Source organism: Apus apus, chromosome 4, assembly GCF_020740795.1.
Source record: "Apus apus isolate bApuApu2 chromosome 4, bApuApu2.pri.cur, whole genome shotgun sequence".
NCBI lineage: Eukaryota > Metazoa > Chordata > Aves > Apodiformes > Apodidae > Apus > Apus apus.
In genome coordinates this window covers 76,396,799-76,419,346 of record NC_067285.1, presented here as the reverse complement: position 1 = coordinate 76,419,346, position 22,548 = coordinate 76,396,799, and the positions used below count along the sequence as shown (strand labels likewise).

The following is a 22,548-nucleotide window of genomic DNA, read 5'->3' as shown; positions in this document are numbered from 1 at the left end:
TTTTAATCTACTCCATCTAATTATGGAACCTTTCAGCAGATCTGAACACTGCACAAAGTCACCGAAATACAAGAGGAACAAAGGTATCTTAATATAGCACCTCCTTTTTTTTTTTTTTTGCCTGGAGCCCTTTTGCTCTCCTGTCTCAGCTTTGCCTCAAACAGGTTTTGGAAGGTGCCTGTTAAGAAGTGCTTAAGTACTGGTACCTTAAAACCTACGGATGTAACACCAAGAAGCGCTCCAGTGCTCATCCCTTCCAGCATTTTTACTCTCCTGTCTCCAAGCTAACTAGGAAGAACTACATTTTGCCAAGCATGCCTTACTTCACACGTTCTTACACTGCTTTTTCAGACCATTTTATACCTAGACCCCTCTCTTCTATTTTGCATCCAGGAGCAAGAATCAGGGCAGCTCTGAAGTGCTAGGTCCAAAGCCATGGCTAGAAAGCTACACCATGTCTCTGGACCTTTTTGGTTATGTGACACCCAGAGAAGAGGGTTGTATCACAACACAAAAGATCCTGCTTTTCCTTGCACTGATCCTCTTCACCTGTGAAAAATAGAAAATTACTTTCAGATGTCCCACTTCAAATTTTTATCTGAATCCTGCTTCCTTTTATCAGCAAATGCTTTAGTGGAAACATGATGAACAGGAGTAGAACATAATTTGGTTGAAAAATGGGAATTGTTTTTGCTGTGATTTAACCAAAGCCAGTTCATTAGCCCACGTGGCTCCAGAAGAGGAAGCTCCTGCCAAGTGGTGGGAGCACAAACTGGCTGTGCTGCTCTTTATGAAACTCAGGGCATGAGGAAAATTACACAAGTTACTGCATTATTGCCACCCTAGTGAGGTCTGCAAGGTAACACTAGGTTTAGTTCTCCTGCTCCACGATGCTGCCTCTTCTTTAGCGACTTATAAATTAACAATTTTATTACAAGACTGATGTACTGATGAAACAGGTCTAGTACAGGTCCACTAGTCTGTCCTCCCAAAGGAAAGGAGAACAACACGTTTCCCCCTCTCCTCCGTTTCCACCCACCCTGGTTTCCCCGTGGCTCGCAGCAGGCCCACCCTGCCCGGCCCGCTCCAGCTTGTCTGCAGCGCAGCGCATCGCACAGAAGGAACCGATGGGCGAGACTCAGCGTTTGACGAATCTCGCACGAATCTACGCACGAACAGCGTCCAAACCCGCTCAGCCAAACACGGCCGAGCCGCCTTCGGGGCTGCGCTGCCGGCAGCTGCGGGACCGGCTGCCGCCCCGCCCCCGGGCAGCCCGCAGCCCGGCCCGGCCCCCGGGCGCTCTGCGGGGCTGCAGCGGCGGAGCCGGCCGCCCCGGGGCCGCCCCAGCGCGGGCGGGGCCGCACATGCCCAGCAGCCCCGCACATGCCCAGCAGCCCCGCACATGCCCAGCAGCCCCGCACATGCCCAGCAGCCCCGCTCGGCCGCCGCCGCGCCCTCCGGACGGCAGGTGGGTGCGCAGCCCAGCCGGGGGTCCCTGCGCCGTGCGGGGCTGCGGGCCTCGCCCGGGCGGGCACTCGCGGAAAGGCGGTCAGATCGTGTGGCTCGGAGTGGCCCTGGGGCCGCCGTCCTCCGGCGCGTCCCCTCCGGGAAGCGGGGCCGCAGCCCTGCACCAGATCTGCGCCGGTGCGCGGAGCCAGCCCGGCCGCCCCGCTGGCGGTGGCCGTGGGAGGAACGGCGGAAGCCGTGCCCAAAATGCTGGAGCAAGCCTTTGTGTAGAGCCAGCCCCGCTACGGCGGGGCCTCGGTGTGCTGCTGCGGGGGGAAATGAGCCGAGCCTGGGGAAAGGACAGTATTTTTAGAAAGCATGAGGGTTATTATAAGCAGTCTTGTTCGACAGGTCATTTTTAATAACTGCCAGCACACGCGTGTAACTGCCATGGCTGGAGAAGTATTTTCTGTGAATTCAGTAGAAGCACAGTAGGAAGTGGTGGTCAAAGTGACAGGCTTCCTTCAGAGGGAGCAGACAGCTTTCCTGAGAGAACAGGCCTTGAGGCTTCCAGCAGGACTGCAGTTCAGCATCCACAGAATCTCTGCAGGCACCAGGAAAAGAGGGAAATGCACTAATTTGAAGGATTTTCAAAGACACTCTTAATTATCCTTCCTAAAAAAGCACCTATAACTTGACAAGTGTTGTGACTTGTAATGATAGCTTGCAATCATTAAAAGCATTTTAAATGCAATACTTAATACAGCTAAATAAAGCTGGATTCTCATTTTAAAAGAGCTGATGGGTGTTTAAAGTTCTGTCAGATCTTCAGATTTGTAATCTGCCTTTAAAAGTCCACAGCTGGCAGTAAAGGGAGGGGGGAAAAGCTTTTTGCTGTTCACCACAGATCAAGATGTTCCCCAGATCAAAGATGTGCCACTGTTTGTCTTTATCAGAACAGCAGCATTTGGCCTAATATCACTGTACCAGTGTCATTGGGAGGCTGTGACAGAGCCCATGACATGAAGTAGAAACCTTTTTCCTGAATTTAAATGAAAATAAATTCCAGCACTGATTTTAACATTAATAAATTGACATGTAATTTATGATAGAGTATTACTTGTGGGAGACGCATATACCAAAAGCGTGGGGATTCCTATTCACTTTTCCAGCTTTATATCCAACTAATTGCTCTTTCTCCATAGATATGAATTACTCTCGATTCATCAACACTGTGAGTGCAGCAAGAAAAGCATCTCCAATAAGACTTCTGAGTGAGTATACACCCATTCTTTCCAGGTTCTCTGGAGCGGTATCAGTCTACATTCTGGACTTGGCTGGGTTGTCATGGCTAAAGGCTTGAAAGAAAAGCATGCTGTAAAACTGACAAGCGAGGCCACTTAACTGCTTTGACTTTTGTCAAGTTGAGATGTCAAGCAGGTATGAAAAAGAGTAAAGTTAATAGCCTCAAACCATTTCAGAAACCCATCCAGACAGAAGAAATAGAATTGTCACTTCAACATGGTTCAGAAAAATTCTTTGCTTCTCCCTCTGAAGCAGGTCTTTCAGCAGTTTGCTATTGAATTTACACTGGTTATCCAGAAACAAGCTACTGCTAATGACTTAGTGCAGTCCCAGCATAGTGCTTCTTTCCACCTAGCTTTCCTGTGTCCTGTTCATGTCTATAAATTCCTCACCACAGTGTTACAACACTTTCCCACTCTATTACTCCATCTTTAGGCTACCATATTACAGAATCTTCTCTGTGACAGATGGAGAAGGTTAACTGCCTACTTGTTTACTCACTTGAAACCTACAGGGACATGACAGAATCAGAGTATCAGACATACATCACTAGTTAAGTCTTCAGGGGTCAGTTTCCTCTCTTAAGAGTTTGACATTTGCTGTTCTGCTTAAAATGCTTCATACAGGTACAGCTAAGTCAGCTAATACACAGTAGTCAGTCTCTATACTTTTTCAAGTGATACATTGGTATGCATCATAACACAGATATTAATAGCACAGCTTGTGCAGAGAGACACATTGAGGCTGCAGTTTTGATGACAAAGTAAATATCTCTTCACCAGACCAAAAGTCATGGAGATGACCCATATTGCTGAACTGATAAGAATTAACTCCCCATGTTCAAGTTTGCTAATAAATAGTGGAAAATGAACTTGATAACGGGAGGCTTTAAGCCCGATCTGGTATCATCTGTCTTCTCATATCTGATGTAAAAGTGTCAAGCAAAAATGAATGCTATATTGTGAGTTCTTAGATTTAATGCAGTCAAATGTCCTTGTTGGACTAAGGTCCAGTCCGTGCTGCACAGATTGGATCTGAGTGATTGTGAAACTGACATTGATACAAGAGATGTTAACATTTTCTTCATACTGAATTATTTTCACAGAGCCTCTGCCACTAAAGCTGGGCTGCCAGAAACATTCCCACTCCCTTGTGGAAAAGCTATAATCATAGATTATAACTATCAGTGATACCAGAGATTATTAACTATCCATGTAGTTGCACTACTGCCACATCAGCAGACTGAACAAAAAACAAAGCCAGTCATTCCAAGCCGGTCTAAACAGAAGGTAATTAAGTTCTCGAGGCTTAAAAAGACAACAGTCACAGAAAAAGTTTTTATAATAGTAACGCAGCCAGATAAGATAAAAAAGCTATTTATAATTTATTTTAAAACAGTTAGAAGAATTTATCTTGGTCTGTGTCACTTTCCCTCTCCCCTCAACACCTATTTAATCCAAATAGAAAGGTGAATTTAAAAATAATTATCATCCTTTTGAATTCCTGAGTATGTTAAAAAAATAAATGGAAAAATGGGGCAAGTTTCTCTGGACAATTATTATATACCGACTAAAGAATATGATCAGTGTTGCAATAATCAAATTGTAACAAGGTTTTTTCCTTTTTCTCTAGCTGAATTGATGCAGAAATCTCCTCCATCTCTTATCTCTCTGGCTGGAGGGGCACCAAACCCAAATGTTTTTCCATTTAAGAGGGCTACTGTGGCCATTGAGCATGGAACCTCACTTGAGATTGGGGAAGATTTGATGAAGAGAGCTCTTCAGTACTCAGCCTCAGCAGGGTATCTGTCAGCACTGCTTGCACTTCAAGATACCAGAATCAAAGGATCAGGAAAGCCTTTTAATTTAATTCTCTTGTGTTTTTAAAGCCTATTTGTAAAGCCTGTTTTGCAAAAACTTCTTTCAGTTCGCCTCACTATTCACATTTCAGTTTAAGTGGAAAGTTTTGAGTAGATTACTAATAAAAAAAGTAAAACTAGTAATTCTCGATCTAGAGCATCTCCTGGCAGTTAATATTTGGGAATACAGTCTCCCAAGTGACTAGAAGGAATAATTTTGTGTTCTACAGTAAGAGATTGATTAAAAGATACTGCATTGCAATACCTAATTTCTACATTCTGGAGTACTCGTGTTGGTCTCATTTGGTGCCATATATTAAAGTCAGTATGTACTACTTGTGGTAGTTGAATGGAGGTATTTATAGTATTGTCATTTTTAGTGCAAACATTATATATCATTAAGTTGCTTTAGCATTCACGTGGACTCACCAGCAGACAGCACTGAGTGAAGCTTATGACAAGTCTGCAAAAATATTTAGGTACCTACAGAGGCACACAGGACATTAATCAGTGAAAAGTTAAGACTTCTCGTGGTATTTAAAATAACCCAGACATTTGTAAACATCCTACAAGATCTTAAGACATTTTTTGAAAAATGTTTCAGAAAGCCTTATTATCTGCAGCCTATTACTAACACTGTTGCAAGCTTTGTCATGTTACTACATTTGAGTATGGAGTGATTGGACTTGGTGATCCCAAGGGTCTTTTCCAACCTGAATAGTTCTGTGATTGCTCATATGAGTGGAGACACTTCAGCCTGCACCCATATCCATCCTTGGGAAATCATTTCTGCCCAGATTTCAGTATAATAATTGGTTGTATGGACTATACAGTCCATCTCTTCAGCTTTTCCATAGGAAGCATGTATCTCATTTTCATCATTTGATAAAGCAATCATAAAATCAGCACCTAAGTGTATCTGCGTGACAGTTGAAATCAGACTCAGGACTGCGTGCTAGATTTGTCAGTGATTTAGAGGAACAGCCTAACTTCAGGCTGTTAGATACACCTTGTTTTATTCATGTTTCAGGATTCCAGAGCTGTTGTCTTGGCTAAAGAATTTTCAGCAGAATCTGCATAATCCTCCCACAGCCAACTACAGTCCTGAGCAAGGACAAATGGAAGTGTGTGTCACAACCGGCAGCCAGGAAGGCTTGAGTAAAGTACGGTGAAAAGCTTCATATCTTAAAAGCATTTATTCCAGAGACATGTTTATTCTTCCATTGGTTCAGTTATACTCGGCATTCACTGCCACTGCATAACTAAAAGCAAGGTAGTTTGTTAAATAGATGTCTCATGGCATTATCAACACAAGATAATAAAACTGAAGTAAAGCTGTTCTGGCAGTCTGATCTGTCAGGACTGCATGAAAGTTCAGGTAAACCAAAGAGCCTGTCAGAAAATATGCTATAAGGTAATATTTCATGCTACTGAAGTTGTGCAGTAATAAGTACATAGGTGCATTATTTACTTTACCATAACTCAAATCTGTTAGACTTCCTTAAATAAGTACCCTTTTGTCACTCTCACTGCTGCTTAGCTGATCCTTTCTGTAACCAAAACACTATTATACAATAGAAACAGTGCTGTCTTTCCATATTCTCTAGCTGAGTATGGCTTCATTTGGCTTTAAAGCATTTTTTCTTCTGTTCACTGTTTTTCTCAGTGTAATGAAATGGTTTGGCAATTACTGACATTTAATCCAGATTTTTAATCACACTGAGAAGTCAGAAGTATGAAGTGTGTGTACAAGAATGGCACAATATTTCTAAAATACTTCTCTTTCACAGGTATTTGAAATGCTCATTAATCCTGGAGACAACATCCTTTTGGATGCACCTACATACTCTGGTACACTAGCAGCTGTAAGTATTGTTTAGCTACAAAATATCATGTGTTAGCTTTGAAGTAAACAGCAATTTAGTACTGATCTGCAGGCTTGTATACACTTGCCTGTATTTTAAAAATAGCTAAGAATCAAGTTTTTTGTGTTAGTGCCGTTAAGATAACAAATATTAGTTCATAGAAGCTTTTCTGCTGCAAGTTCTATAAAAGCTATTCCCAGTACAGAAATTCCTCTTCTGCATCCTAGCTCACGCAAGAGTGAAGATCACATTTGGGGTTGGAAAGAAAGCCATCACAACCTAGTCAGATTGAAGCAAAATTATAACAAGTGGGTATAACGTCAATACATTCATCTGATGTATTTCATGATCTGACTATACTGTAGCTGTAAGTACTGTAACACTGAAATAGGCCTGAAACATCCATATATGTTTACAAAGATGTGAATCAGTACTATACAAACTTCTAGAACTATACAGAAAAGCAAAGTTTACTTCTGAAAAAAATTTAGTCAGTATGTAATTGTCAGCTCAAAATGCTTAAGCACTATATGGAATAAAGGTTAGTATAGATAGTACACCACAACTCCAGTCTAGTCTCTCCTTGCATCAAAAGGAATTTTGGTATTGTTTGCTATGCTAAGTATGGGTGTATCTTGTCTAATTAAATATATTGTGAGGGAATTTTTGGCAGTACAGCAACTTGCATTTTTAGTTAAAAATTTAGAGCACTATATGGTACAAATTGACACTCCACAGAGGGGAGACAGCATGCTTTTTGTTAGTATTTTACCAATATTTTTTCATAGTGCTGTCAGCATGGTATTGCAGTACCATCATTTCCTTCTCCCTTGTATTTCTGACTGTATCTGTTGAGAAATTATTCATCCCTTGTCAATGAAGAGTGGCTTGTAGTTCTAGCATTCCCACTGAAGTGGAGTGTAAATTTTCAGTAGAAAATGAAGGTGCTATGAATTTACTATTTGTGGTGAAAGCATGAGGAGTCCTGAGAAAATACAATTCAAATTCATAAAATCAGAAGAAGTCAGAAAAAGGAAGACCTTGTGTCACTGAAATTTTACAATGCTGATGACAAAAACACAACCTTTGAGTTACAGGGATTACAGCAGTTTTGTTCCTCCTGTTAACAGCTGAGACCTTTGGGTTGTAACATAATCAACGTTCCTAGTGACCAACATGGCATTATACCAAAAGCTCTCAAAGAAATTCTATCTACTTGGAGCACAGAAGACGTGAAAAATCATAGCCACCACCTCCCCAAATTCCTGTACACTATTCCAAACGGCTGCAACCCAACTGGAAACTCTTTAACCACAGAGCGCAAAAAGGAGATTTACCAGGTATGTAGCTTGTGAACCTTTCAGGTGAAAATAGGTTTCGTTCTTGTTTCAGTTGAGGATACCCCGTGTAGGATACCCCATTATTGGCCCAGTAGACATTCCTTCTAGAACTTGTTTTGCGTATAACTTTTTCATGGCAACTCTTCAGAGGGGGACTATGCATTAGATACGTTTTTGCAATAGTAGCCCCTTGCTGGCTGTTAGAGTTGCCAGGAGCTTCAAACAGAACTTATGACATGTTTTTTCCATAGTTTGCACACGATGTAAAACAGGTTGTTACATACATGTGTCCTTGTACTGCAGGTATTGTGTTTATTATTGCTTGGTGTCTAAATCAGGCATTTGGAAGCTTTGCTTGATAGGGCCTTGCATGTAGTGACTGAGCAATTCATAGGATCATAATGTGGTCCTGATAATAGGCCTAGGGTGGAGGAAGAACTGAATTTAGTGTGTCTTTACATTTTAATGAATCTTGACTTTTTATTAATTTCTTTAGCTTGCAAGAAAATATGATTTCCTCATAATAGAAGATGATCCTTACTACTTTCTTCAGTTTGAAAAGGTAATTTGTCTTCTGTACTCCTTAGTAACATCATCTTTTCTGGTCCAGGAGAGAACTAAGGTTTGAGCCATCGATCTTCCTGGCGGCTCCTTCATGTCCTACACCAAGGTGGTTGTAGGCCTCACAGTCTATGCTACTTCGAGTTTTTGTCTCCTTTGTGGCATTTTATCCCATCAGTCCTGTTAATCAGTGGTTCAAATTCCTCAAACCTTGTACAGGACATAGTTTCCTTCAGTAGTTAGAGAAATGACAGATGTTGCATTCAGAGCAAAACAAATACTCCACCAAAGCAGCACTTGAAAAAAGAAGCCTCTTGATGTTCCTTTCAGCCCAATTTCTTCTTTCATTCAACGTAAGACTGCCTGCTCCAATCTACTATATTACATTTTTACTCTTTTGCCTTTTGGAGAACCTGAGAGTTTTCCCAGATACCACAGGGCATAGTACTGGATAGGCAGCTTCCCTCCTTCATGTACATTTTCCCCAAATGGGTAACAATGAAGTTACATCCAAATACATGGATCTAAAGCTGCGTAGTCTGCAGAATACTTAACACTTCAGGAATAAAAGCTGGTCTTATAAAGCAGAAAAACACTGGTAAAAGCTAAAGTTCAGTATTTTCTATTTGAAAATGTTTTTATGGGAGGAGGCAATAAAACTGCTTCACTTATTGAGTAGCATTATGTAGCTTTGTTAGAGACTGTAAGGGGAGAAGGTGTAAAAGTAGAATTCTCAAGGAAAACGTGCTGAACTCAAATCATCACAATTTGGTCTTCTGATACCATTTTTTAAAAGAAACCTAAAAGCCACAGGGCTCCCATCTTAGAAGTTATAGTATCTGTGTCCTCCATTAAAAAAAAATCTTGACAGTACCAGCTTGCGACACAGAGGAATATTTATTTCTCTCTCCTTATTGCATCATACCAAAACTTGAACTCAACACTTGTATGCTGAACAGTGGGCTAAGCATCAAAAAATAACAAGGCTGATTTCTTGACACACATGGAATATTGTAATTACATCTTGGACAGCTAGCCTAAACACACACTTGTGAGCAAGATACTGTATTTTTTTACCTTGGAACACACATCTGAAATATTTACTATGAAAATATTTCTCTAAGAAAGTAATTATGGCTTCATAGCAAAGAAAATAATTTCATCATAATTCTTAGTAGCACCTTGAATTTTATTTTTTATTTTTCTTCCAAGCCATGGGCTCCAACTTTCCTCTCAATGGATGTGGATGGCAGAGTTATCAGGACTGACTCTTTCTCTAAAATTCTCTCGTCTGGGTAAGGCCAGCTTTAGACTGCTCAACATTGCCTGCTCAGCTAAGGCACAAGACTAACACTTCATACAATATGATCAAATATGCCATAGTGTTTTTTTTCATCCAGTATCTATCCATATCTGGAATGTACTTTTGGATTTGCAGCTTTCAGTCTGCTCACTTCTCATGTAATCTCTTAGCAGTAATTTAACTCAAAATTCTGTTTCTCACCTGATACTCATAGTTAAACCACTCTCCCCAACCAGCCCATTCTTCCAGACACCTAATAGGCACAAAGACAGATGCTTGTTTGCAATTCTGTTCCTGGAACTGCTAGGAGCTTTTCTCTACTTTTCCCTTTTCTCCTTCTCTCTCTTACCATTCCTGCAGACTCTCTGAACTTGTAATACAGAAGAGAAACATCATCATTCTCCACAAACTATTCATAGGGCTATACTAATGTCTCATTATCTAGCCTAACAGTTCTTTTGGGTTGTTTTCACCTGCTAGAAAAACAGAGCTGGCTGTTTTCCACTTCATATAAGTCAATATGTTTGATTTTTAAGTTGCTTTTGTTTATTATCCTAATAGATACAAGAAAGTATTATGAATTCTACACTGGCAGCTAGCAGATTATAATCCCATCGCTGAGAAAGTGAGGTGACATCAGGATGCTAAGTGTGATTGTACTTTCAGAAGTGACACTGCAAAAAGGCAGGATGCAATTCTATCTTTGTCAAAGACATACATGTGCTTACTGGTCCTATTTTTCTTCAAAGAATTTCAACCAATCTGTAAAGATGGGTCATAAGAATTGAAGCATGAATAAGAATCTGATTTATCGTCTAAATTTCACTTATTCTGCAGTACTGAAAGGGAGTGAAAGAGTAAAACTGTTTGCCACTTCCCACCCATTTTTCATAAAGCCTGAGCATTCATGAGTTTTTATTATGTGAAAACCTATCTTTCCTTGCCTTTGATTCACATAATCCTTACGGTTGCAGAGGAAACCTTACACATGTGGAATATGGCCTGAAGTCTTAGAATTAAGAAGCTACTGTAAGCATTAAAAACCTTTACATGTTTCTATTTCATGACTTTGATACTCAGCTCTTAAGTTGCATAAGCCTGGGGCGTAGGGCAGTATTAAGATGAGATAAACTTAAATGCATAAAAGATCATTACCATGAAAAGGTTACCCACTTTCCCTGTTATAAGTTAAATCACAGCTCACACAAAGTTATGTGTAAGCACACTGCATTCCTGTAGTAGTTTTCTTTTTCTCTTCCCTAGGTTAAGAATAGGTTTTCTGACTGGTCCCAAGCCTCTTATCGACAGAGTTATTCTACACATTCAAGTTTCAACAATGCACACCAGCACTTTCACACAGGCAAGTACCAAACTGCCAAATGAACTGTATTTAGAAATGATGGTATATTCCAAGTCTTAAAAAACCACAAATGAACAGCTTTGCACTTTTGCAGTTTTATATATAAGCACATATATTGTAAATTCTGCCAAAGGAAGAGACACCACCATAGAAATTATAACCAGAACTAAATGGTGTCTGAGTGCTTGAAAAGCACAGCTAATGTGCCCTTAGCCCTCAGGTTTCTAGAATCAAGACTTAAAATAGTTTGTAGCTGCTGTTAATACGTTCACTTCAAAAAAACTCAAGGTAAAGCATATATAGGAAATACTTAGGTTGTTGGGTTTGGTTTTTTTTGTTCTGCTTTGTAATTATTACAACAGGGGCATCCCACAGACATTTCAGAGCAGGCTGCCAGCTACAGCCCCCTTATAGTTAGTAATAAAGGATGCATGGAGCATGTCTAAAGACAGCTTCCATCTTCCAGCTCCATTATTTCATCACAGAGGCAACAATAAATCAGAGATACCGATATGGGCAGGGAGGTAAAACAACATAACATTGCTTTTATTTTTCTCCCTGATATCCTTATTTAGTTCTCCATCCATTCTCTCCCTATACCCCAACTTCCAAACACTGCCATGATCCCTGGAAACAGCAGTAACACAGACTACAATGGCCTGTTACTGTTGCCACCTCTGTTCATAAAGGGCTTCAAAGACCCCCATGTGCAATTACCTGCTTGCATGGATTTTTGAATAAAGCATCAAGCTATATCTTTTTTGATGATTGCTGAACAGTCCTGTTTAAAATGCAGTATTGATTATGTGTTTTATTTCTTTAGATTATGATATCACAGCTGCTGCAGCAATGGGGAGAAAAGGGTTTCTTGGAGCATATAGACAGGTAGGGTCATGTCATATGCTGAATCCCATCATCTGTCATTCTGCTTGCTACCTACATAGAACATGGTTTGTGGTAAACAACTCAGAGGCATTACATCTGTATTAAACCAAATGGATAAGCTAGTTCAGGAAGACTGACTATTTACACAAGAGTCCTGAAGGAATTCACTGTGAAATTACAGGCATACAGGTTAGGGTCCATAAACTACCACTACAGACCAACAATCTGCCAGTCTACTGCAGCTCCCATATAAAGAGAGCTCAAGAGGATCCTGGGAGCTCCAAGACAGTGAACAAACTTGTCACCCCTGCCAAAGTGGCAGGGTCTATAGCAAAAGCTAAAACCATAGAGCACATAATGTATTGAGAACAAATCGGCATAGCTTCTATAGAGGGAGTTCTTGCCTCACTAACTCAGTGGAGATTCACCCTCTAACACTCTTAGTCTAGTGACCATGGATGCTGATGGAAGGACCTACAGAGTGCAGTGACGTTTACCTACACTTGCTAAACACTACCACTATCAGCACTCTTAGAGACAGAGCACTGGGCTAAGGTTTACCTCAGCAAGGCATTTCTTATATACTGACTAACACAAACATTTGCTTTTCATTTATTATGCTGGAGGAGCATAGTTTCTGTTAAGTATCACTTTCAGATGCCATACTTGGATATCATTAGAACCCCAAGCTTACTACTTCAGTGAGTAGTGTACTACACTCTGCCTAGGCCTGTACAGAAAGGCAAGCAAAGCACAGAAAAAGTTCTTGTATTTGACTGTAACAGCCACTTCTGCCCCCTGAGCAACTGCGTGTTGTCTGTACTGTAAGCATGAATATTTGAAAAAAAACCAACACAACACATAACCAAACAAACCAGTAGACACACCAGCCCTGGCTTTGCCTTATATTAAGAAAAAAAGATAGCTTTTGCAGGGAAACTTGGACCACACTTCAGCTCAACTTTCAGCAGTTAGAGAAAATATAATCTAAACACATCTCTCACTTACCACCTTCTTGCAGACCAAAAGGCATCCTTGCTCAAGCCACGAGATTGTTCTTCCTCTTAACTAATGAAAACACTGCTACAGTAGGGTAGCTGCAACCCTTTATAACCTTCTAAACTCAGTTGTCAGATGACTTATTGATGAGGCCCAACAGCTGACTGCAATCTCTTCCAGCTGATTTCATTTGGACAAGGTTGACTTGTTAGATGATGCTTTTGGGTAGGAGCTAGCCTCGTGTTTGGAGCAGCTGCATTTTTCACAGAATCACAGAGTGTTAAGGGTTGGAAGGCACCTTGAAAGATGATCTAGTCCAACATCCCTGCTAGAGCAGGATCTCCTAGAGCACATCACACAGGAACGCATCCAGGCGGGTTTTTAATGTGTCCAGTGAAGGAGACTCCACAACCTCTCTGGGCAGCCTGTTCCAGTGCTCTGTCACTCTCACAGTAAAGAAGTTTTTTCTGATGTTTACGTGGAACCTTCTATGTTCCAGTTTGCACCCGTTACCCCTTGTCCTATCACTAGACATCACTGAAAAAATGCTGGCTCTATCCTTCAGACACTCACTCTTAACGTATTTGTAAACTTTTATGAGGTCACCCCTCAGTCTCCTCTTCTCCATGCTAAAAAGACCTGGCTCCCTCAGTCTTTCCTTATAAGGGAGATGTTCCACTCCCTTAATCATCTTTGTGGCTTTGCACTGCAGTGGCTATGCACTTTCAAGCAGTTCCTTGTCCTTGAACTGAGGGGTCCAGAACTGGACACAATATTCCAGATGTGGCCTCGCCAAGGCAGAATAGAGGGGCAGGAGAACCTCTCTTGACCTACTAACCACACCCTTTCTAATGCACCCCAGGATGCCATTGGCCTTCTTGGCTACAAGGGCACGTTGCTGGCTCATGGTCATTCTCCTGTCCACCAGGAGCCCCAGGTCCCTTTCTCCTACACTGCTCTCCAGCAGGTCAGCCCCCAACCTGTATTGGTACATGGGATTTTTCTTCCCCAAATGCAAGACTCCACACTTGCCCTTGTTGAATTTCATCAAGTTTCTCCCCACTCAACTCTCCAGCTTGTCCAGGTCTCTCTGAATGGCAGCACAGCCTTCTGGTGTGTCAGCCACTCCTCCCAGTTTAGTGTCATCAGCAAACTTGCTGAGGGCACACTCTGTTCCCTCATCCCGGTTGTTGATGAAAATATTGAATGGTACCATCCCACTGCCAACCCCTGAGGGACTCCACTAGTTACAGACCTCCAACTAGATTCTGTCCCATTGACCACAGCTCTCTGATTTCTTCCTTTCAACCAGTTCATGATCCACCTCACTACCTGATCATCAAGACCACACTTCCTCAGTTTATCTATGAGGATGCTGTGGGAGACAGTGTCAAATGCTTTACTGAAATCAAGATAAACCACATCTACCACCCTACCATCATCTATCCACCTAGTTACTTCCTCATAGAAGGCTATAAGTTTGGTCAAACATGACTTTCCCTTGGTAAAACCATGTTCACTGCTCTTAATGACCCCCTCATCCTTGATATGCCTAGAGAGAGTGCCAAGAACAAGTTGTTCCATCACCTTTCCAGGGATGGAGGTGAGGCTGGCTAGTCCACAGTTAACCGGGTCCTCCTTCATGCCCTTCTTGTAGACTGGAGTGACGTTTGCTATCCTCCAGTCCTCAGGCACCTCTCCTGTTGCCCACAACTTACCTAAGATGATGGAAAGTGGCCTAGCAATGACCTCTGCCAGCCCCCTCAGCACCCGTGGGTGTATTCCATCCAGACCTATTGATTTATGGATGTCCAGATTGCTTAACTGATCCCTAACCCAATCCTCATCTACCAAAGCAAACTCCTCCTTCATCCTGACTTCTTCTGGGGCTTTATTGATCTGGGGCTCTTGGGGAGAGTCTGCAGGAGTAAAGACAGAGGCAAAGAAGGCATTCAGCACCTCTGCTTTCTTTCTATCCTCTGTCACCAGGGCACCCACCTCATTCAGCAGTGGGCCTATATTGCCTCTAGTGTTCTATCTGTAAACTATTTGAAGAAGCCCTTTCTAGTGTCTTTGACCTCACTAGCAAGGTTTAGTTCCAGGGAGGCCTTAGCTTTCCTTATTGCCTCCCTACATCCTCTGACAACAGTCCTGTATTCTTCCCAAGTGGGCAACCCCTCCTTCCGTGATCCGTAGATTCTCTTTTTCCACTTGAGTTTGCCCAGCAGTTCCTTGTTTAACCATGCGGCTCTCCTGGCTCCCTTACTTGAAGTGGTCCTTGAATGTTGACCAACTATCTTGAGCCCCTTTACCATCTAGTACTTGCCTTGGCAACCTCATCAGTGCCCACCTGCATGACCACTAGTGGGTAGTGACCAGAGGGCTGCACCAGGCCTGGGAGTTTCTCCGTAACATCGCTAACCCGGGCACCAAGGAGGCAGCAGACCTCCCTGAGGGTTGGGTCTGGCTGGCATATAGGGCCCTCAGTTCCCCTCAAAAGAGAATCTCACACAACATTTACCTTCCTTTTGTTCTTAATGCCCTAATGCATGGGGCAGACTGCCTCGGCAACTCCCTGGATGGACCTTTGTCAGTAACCTCAGTTACCTGATTTTCCTGATCCAGGGCCATATCCCTGTTCTGTAAGGGCACACGTGAAGGTGAGGGAAGCCGCTTCCAGGCTCCCTCTTCTCTCAGGTCCCCTACCTCTGCCAGGTGACAGGAAGGCAGAGGATCCTCTACTTCTCGTGAAGCTTCCACCTTGAGGCTTTGTCTCAAGGTTGGTAGGGTATTACTCCACCAATCTATTTCTCTTTCACAATCCCGGATACTCCGTAATCTTTCCACCTCTTTTGGCTCAGCCACCAGGCTGAGTAAATCATTCACCTGCTCACAGCACACGCAGGTGGCCTCTCTGCTTTCCTCCAATACGACTGCCAGGCTGAGACGTTCTGTGCAGCCAGAGACCTGGACAGCTGCATTCCTGAGAGAGAGGGACCTCTGTCTGGGTTGCCACTGTCCTCCTGGCAACAGTGTTCACCCCAGTGGATACCATGGCTAGGTCCTCTTCAAGGGGGGGATGATCACTAGCCGAGTTCTTACCCTGAGCCAAGAGGGAGCCCGTGCCCTGCTCCACGTGCCCTGCTCCGCGCCCTGCCCGTGTGAACTGCTGCGCCAGACCCTTCTACCGCGCCAGGCCCTGTTTGCTGGTCCTGGTCCCCGCGCTCCCCAGGGGCTGCTCTTCTACCTGAGGGGTCAGGCCCCGACCCTTTGTCTCTGCCACAGCGAGTCAGAGCTGCTGCTCCCCAGAAGCTCCCACTCCCCACCCAGGGACGGGCTGGGACCGAGTCCCTCCCACTCTCTCCGTTTCTCTCTCTCCTCTTCCTCGGTTTTGCCGAGGTTTTCCCTGCGGTTCAGCCGCTGCAGAAGGGGCCCACCTGCACAATCCCTTGCTCTGGTGTCCCTCGCCTCAGTGGCTTCACCAAAATGGCTGAAATTTTTGTGGAAGTCTTGTCTCGCTAACACTTATAATTTTATTCCAACATGAAAGTAAAATATTAACAGAAGGCAAAAAATTTGCAGTACAACTTGTGATGTGATAAAAACCGTGTGAGATTTCGTATTTCATGCAGAGTGTAGCAATATGTATAGGCTGATTTCCAAAATGGTGTAAGCCTTTGGGGGTATTAGTGTTTGTCTATGAGGTGTAATAAAACATACCCAGAAATCAAAGCTATTGATTCAGAGACTATTAAAAAAATTCTAAATGTAAAATTTTGCAAATTTCTAAGTATGGTTTCTTTACAGAGAAGGGAACATATTTGAATCTGATTTATTAACTCTGTCAGGCATTTATCTTGTGTCTCCCATTGCAGAATTCACAGCTGTCTCATTTTATGTCAACAAAAGCAAGTGCTCAAGGCTTGTCCATATTGAAATTTGGGTCAGGGTAATTTTCCCCAGTAAGAGAATGGATTAATCGGAAGTTTTACTTAAACTGTGAAGGAGATAGGTTCAAACGCTTAGAAAAGTTGTCAAATAGTCATGACAGGTTTATCATATGATTTGCTTTTCACCTTGTTAAATATAATTTCCATGTGTACCTATTACAGAAATTGAACCCAAATACACAAATACCAAATCCATGCTTTTGCGTATGTGTAAGTCCTTCCTTTTCTTCAATAGGCCTGTTTTGTATGGTAAATACTGCTAACAGGGCTTGTATCCCCTCATATAATAGACAGAATGGATATAATATATAAAGAGTTTTCATGACATATGTAAGTCTTCAGAAGAAGCCACACAGGCACTTCCTCTGCCTGGTTGATCAGTGCTTTGTTGGATACACACTGAGGCATTTAAGACTTCTCTGTTACATATACAAGTTTCATACACAGAGAATATATAATGTGCCCATATAGGATATGCTCATATTCCCATTAAGTGTGCACTTAGGTCATTCAAGTAGAAAAGCTCTGTTTCTGCCTTTGGAAACAAATGGACTCTGAAGTGCTATGGGATCATGACTTTGAACGGATAATTTATTTTCAGAGTGGTGGAGTTCTACAGGATCCAGCGGGATGCAATGCTCATTGCTGCTGACAAGTGGTTAAAAGGTCAGTGAGTGTAACACAGCTAATTACTTAGATTTTTCCCCTGGTATTTATCATCTTTGTGTTCAAGCAAAATCACTAAAGTTCGTCTCTTGACTGAAGTGATAGACAAGCACATAGATAAGCAAATCTATGACATGAAATATTAAGCTTAGGGCAAATTATCTAGTGCTGCTGTTTTCATGCTTTTCTGATGGGACAAGGGGATGGTGATGAGACCACACTTTACTGTATAAAGGAGTTTTACAGAGAGCTTATGTTTCACTCTACTACGTTCTAATACTTTCTATGTTTAAAATCTCTGTCTTTAAAATGTCTATCTGAGCCAGATTTGGTGGCCTGAATTTAAAAGAAGATACAATTGATGTAGTAGTAGTAATTACAATAATGTTTTTTGGTCAGAAATGAATTTAAAATGTCCTCTTTTGTGGTTAATTATGGAGCATAGAAGGAATTTGATCAAAAATGCAATTACAGTTAGTGATTCGCTCCTTTTTGTCAGTCTAAGAGGAATCAGCTGCTGAAGAACTTCCCACCTACCTTAGATGGTACTTCCATGGGACATGGGTACTTAGGCACCACACAGTCATTCATGTATTTACTCTTGCTAATTCCATGTTTTTAGATATGAAGTATTTCTTCTTTTGTACATGGCTCAGAACAACCATGGGTTGTTGACCTAGGTAGGGCCTTTTTGCCTCAATTGCCCAAGTATCAAAAGAGTGTAATAGCACTGGGCTACCTTAAAAGGCTATAGGGTCTTTATGTTTTCTAGTAATAGGAGCTATAATATTCTGGAAGACCTTTGTTTTGTAGCTGTGTAATGGTTAAATACCTTGAGGAAGCGCTGAAGAAGATACCAAGTCAGTTCAGTAGTTTCCTAAAAAATATGTTGAAAACCAGATAAAGAATTTCCAGGTGAAAAAAAGGTATACAGTAAGTCTGGAAAAATAATGTAAGACATAAATCCTCTCTAAGCATTCCCATCCTCCTCATAACTCCTAGGCTCTCCTTTTCTATAGAGGAAAAATCTAGAATAATTGTAACTTAAAGTTTTGTACTTTACTACACTTTACATTGTATTGATAGTCAATGTGACATTAAGAGAAACTGCATCAGAAAAAATATTTTCAATTTTTCACTTGATGTGAAAGTAATGAACAAATATAGTTTGTTCATGCTTGGATTTGATTAGGAGTACATAAAATTTGGCAAGTGGCATCCTGGCTCTGTGGCCTGCATTCCCTTTGACTTCATTGGAGCAAAAATTCTACAGCATCACTGAATTTATGATGTGTCAGTTAAAGGTGGAACAAAGTTTCTTTCTTGATTCCCTGTCTTTTTTTTTCTCTCTCCAGATTTGGCAGAATGGTACCCTCCTGCTGCTGGCATGTTCTTATGGATCAAAATTAAGGGTGTTTCTGATACACAGCAGCTGATCATGGAAAAGGCTTTGCAGAAAGAAGTATGACCTATGGTTTAATGGCTTATGATGTTAAAAGTAAATGAGGAAAGGATAAAATAAAGTTGCTATATCCATCCACACATATGCACACACATAACAAAGGAGGGGAGCTTGCTGTGCCCCATCACTGAGTCTGCAGGTCAGGCATTGTCTCATAGTCGCTCATTAATAAAAGATTTTCATGTCTGTATTGAGATGTTGATGTTTAATCAGCTTACTTAAATTTAAACCATTTTAATATATAATACAATGTCATATGTACAACACATATATATAGTAATATATATACCTATATGAATGATGGCTGTCCACTCTGCCTTTTTAAGGATAGCAATTAAGTGTGATTTTATTTCTACAATTCATAAGAGCCAGCACTGTGTAATGAGTAAACTACATCCCACCTCACTGGAACTTCTAAACATTGTGATGATAAGCCAGAGCACATAACCCACCAGCCTAGTTAACCAAAACCTAAGAGCCCTTTGATTTTGTTATGAAAAGTCTCATTCCAGGTTGCATGCTTTTGGATTCTCATTTTGGAGAAGAAATACATTATGCCATTTCCTGATACCAGTGTTTCAGCTGTGGGCCATGCCTTCTCAAATTTAGTTTACTATAGTGTTTTAAAACTGTAGAAATGGTGATAACTAGGTGACTAATCAGTTTTTCTTAGGTGTTACTTGTTCCTGGAGGAGCCTTCAATATCGATAGTTCAGAGCCTAGTCCTTATGTCAGAGCCTCCTTCTCTCTCTCTTCTCCAGCCCAGATGGATCTGGTAAGTGAGATACGTTCTCAGGTATTTTTTTACAGTCTTCTTAAGATAGTTTCTCACATAATAATGCTCCCTTAGTTTTACATACTTCTCCTTATGTGTTTTCTTGAATGTTAGTGTAGTTCCTTTAGTAGTTAGGTGATTAGGCAGTACTTTTTGAAGCAGTGTTAGCCATTCCTAGACAAGATGCTCATATCCTAATGACCTAAAAGATACCAGCTGTTTAGGACGACTTAAATTTTTTCTGTATATCTCATACATGCAGAGTCTCATACTTATTCCCCCAGACATTATTCATAAAGGCTTTACTGAAGTCAGAGTAAGTTTTACTATTTGCTTTAGCATTAGCAGGCATCATCTTTTATTTTCCAGACTTTCCATTCCTGAGATTGAATTACTTGTTTTTTGTGTGTGTGTTTTCAATCCTTTGTAATTGACATGTATGTTGCATCTCATCTCTCAGGAACAAAACTTATGTGTATTTTAGGAACATTTTGGATGGTATTATGCTGTATCTGTAAAATCAGTGGGAAGAAAGATAGGAGACATTTATTTGTGCAGATTTAATACTCATTTGATTTAGGTGCTTAAAACAGTTAAGTATTTGTAGTTGTAGTTTCATTCACTTGTAAAGATTTGTAACAGATAAGCACTTTCTATTGCCTTTCTATTTCTTCCTATGTATACCTCTTTTGTTTGCTCCCTCTTTGTAAAAGTATTCATAACCATTCTATTGACAGTCAAATTGTATCTTTTATATGCTTCCCCACTCAGCTGTTCTTCCTTTTTTTTTTAACCTTTGGAGCCCCTAGGCCCTTACATTAAATTAAAAGATACTCTTCCAGGAATCACTAGTTGTATTAAGAGTGCAACTATTGTGTACTGAACTCTGAATAACCTTTGAACATCAGTATATGTATTTTTCTGTTTCAGAAAACTCTGCCCTTTTTATTCTATTAGAGAAGTGAAAGCTTTGTCCAGCCAAAGCCAATATATGTTGTTATCAAAGGAAAACAGAAAACATTAGCAGAATATTGCAGTATCAAATACTGAGCTTGTGTATGGTTAGGATGGTTTTGGTAGCTTTACAGGTTTGGTGTGTTGCCTATTTAAGTAATGTGGGAATATAAACATGGACCATATTTGTGTCATTGCAGGCCTTCCAGAGACTGGCTGACCTTATAAAAGAAGCTTTGTGAAAAAGCTAAGGACAGCAGCAATTGAAATTGTCTCCAGAAAATATTTATTAATGTTTGGATTTCATCAGAACACTTTAAAAGCAAGCACAGTGGATGTTTCCTTAGATCATTTCAGCTAAAAAGGCAAAAAATGAGTGAAAAACAATTTGCCTAGTTTTTTTTTAATGTTGCATTACTAAATTTATTTCAATTCAGAAACATTTAAAATCTCCAAAATATTCTGTTTCCTGCCAAATCCATAGTTCTGTTAGTTTTGAATTGATTTTTGTTCCAGCTTTTGTTTTCCGTTTGGGTTGGGAAATGGTGAAATCAGCTACTTGGGAAGTTGTACCTTAGGTGGTCTTAGCACTGTTGCTTAATCCTGACTGATACATTCCTCCAACACCTTATGTTGGATCTGGTTTTGTGTGTCACTTTCCTTCTTGTCCTGCTGTGTGGCATCTAGTTTTGAAGATTCAAAGATCAGTATTTAATTTTACTATAGTTTTGTCAGATAAAACTGATCTAAGGATATTAAAAATTGAAACTGATCCAGCAAAATCAGGCTATGATTGCAAATAAAACTATTTGGCCTAAGGTCCTTTGCAATTTGCATGGGTTTTGCAGTGCATTCTCTGATTTATAAAAGGCTTTCTGGTTGCTGGCTTCCACTTCAATCTACGAATATTTACTCTGTACCTGTGTTAGAAAATCTCTGGTTTGCAAAGGCACACAGAAGTGCTTTTAGTTAATCAGTCAATCAATCAATCAGACATGTTTTTGAAGGGAGAGCATAAGGAACTCAACAGGGGACATAGTGGAATGGATCATACCCTGACACTGCCAGATGTAAAAAGCAAGCAAAATGAAAAAATAAAGTTTTGATCTCTAACCCCTTGGGGTGTGCAAGTATGTGGAATTTCAAAGTAAAAATACATTTTCAAGAATCCAGCCAATTCTTCAACACCTCAGGTAACCCAACCAAATAAAAGTCAAGCACAACCTTGCTTAATTGGAAGTTTCACAAGAGTCATGGTTTTAGTAATTACAATGATTTTTATTCCTTCTTTCCCACCTAGTTATAAAGAGCATGTGTCATCACAAACTAGCACAGTTTGAGTACTGTGTCCAGCTCTGGAGGCCCAAATACAAAAAGGACATAGACCTGCTGGATCGAATCCAGAGGAAGGCCATGAAGATGATCAGAGGGCTGGAGCACCTCTCCTATGAAGACAGGCTGAAAGAGTTGGGGTTGTTCAGCCTAAAGAAGAGAAGGCTCTGGGGATACCTGATAGCAGCCTTCCAGTACCTGAAGGGGCTACAGGAAAGCTGGGGAGGGGCTTTTTACAAAGGCTTGCCATGATAGGATGAGGGGTAATGGTTTTAAACTGAAAGAGGGGAGATTTAGATTAGGGATTGGGAAGAAATTCTTCACTGTGAAGGTGGTGAGGAACTGACACAGGTTGACCAGGGAACTTGTGGTTACCAGCTCTCTAGAAATGTTCAAGGCCGAGTTGGATGTGGCTTTGAGCAGCCTGGTTTAGTGGGAGGTGTCCCAGTTGATGTCAGGGGGGTTGGAACTAGATGATCTAGGGTCC

General features: G+C 41.2%; 1 protein-coding gene across 1 annotated transcript; it reads left to right on the top strand.

Moving 5' to 3' along the window:
• The first annotated feature begins 1,370 nt into the window (after positions 1-1,370).
• AADAT (aminoadipate aminotransferase) lies at positions 1,371-21,842 on the top strand. The gene is made up of 14 exons (XM_051616486.1): positions 1,371-1,468; positions 2,652-2,720; positions 4,384-4,552; positions 5,640-5,772; positions 6,400-6,474; positions 7,605-7,814; positions 8,311-8,376; positions 9,588-9,670; positions 10,942-11,038; positions 11,862-11,923; positions 17,474-17,538; positions 18,894-19,000; positions 19,674-19,775; positions 20,930-21,842. Exons 1-14 carry the CDS (start codon positions 1,384-1,386, stop codon positions 20,969-20,971), a joined length of 1,365 nt encoding a protein of 454 aa, XP_051472446.1. The 5' UTR covers positions 1,371-1,383; the 3' UTR covers positions 20,972-21,842.
• The last annotated feature ends 706 nt before the right edge of the window (positions 21,843-22,548 follow it).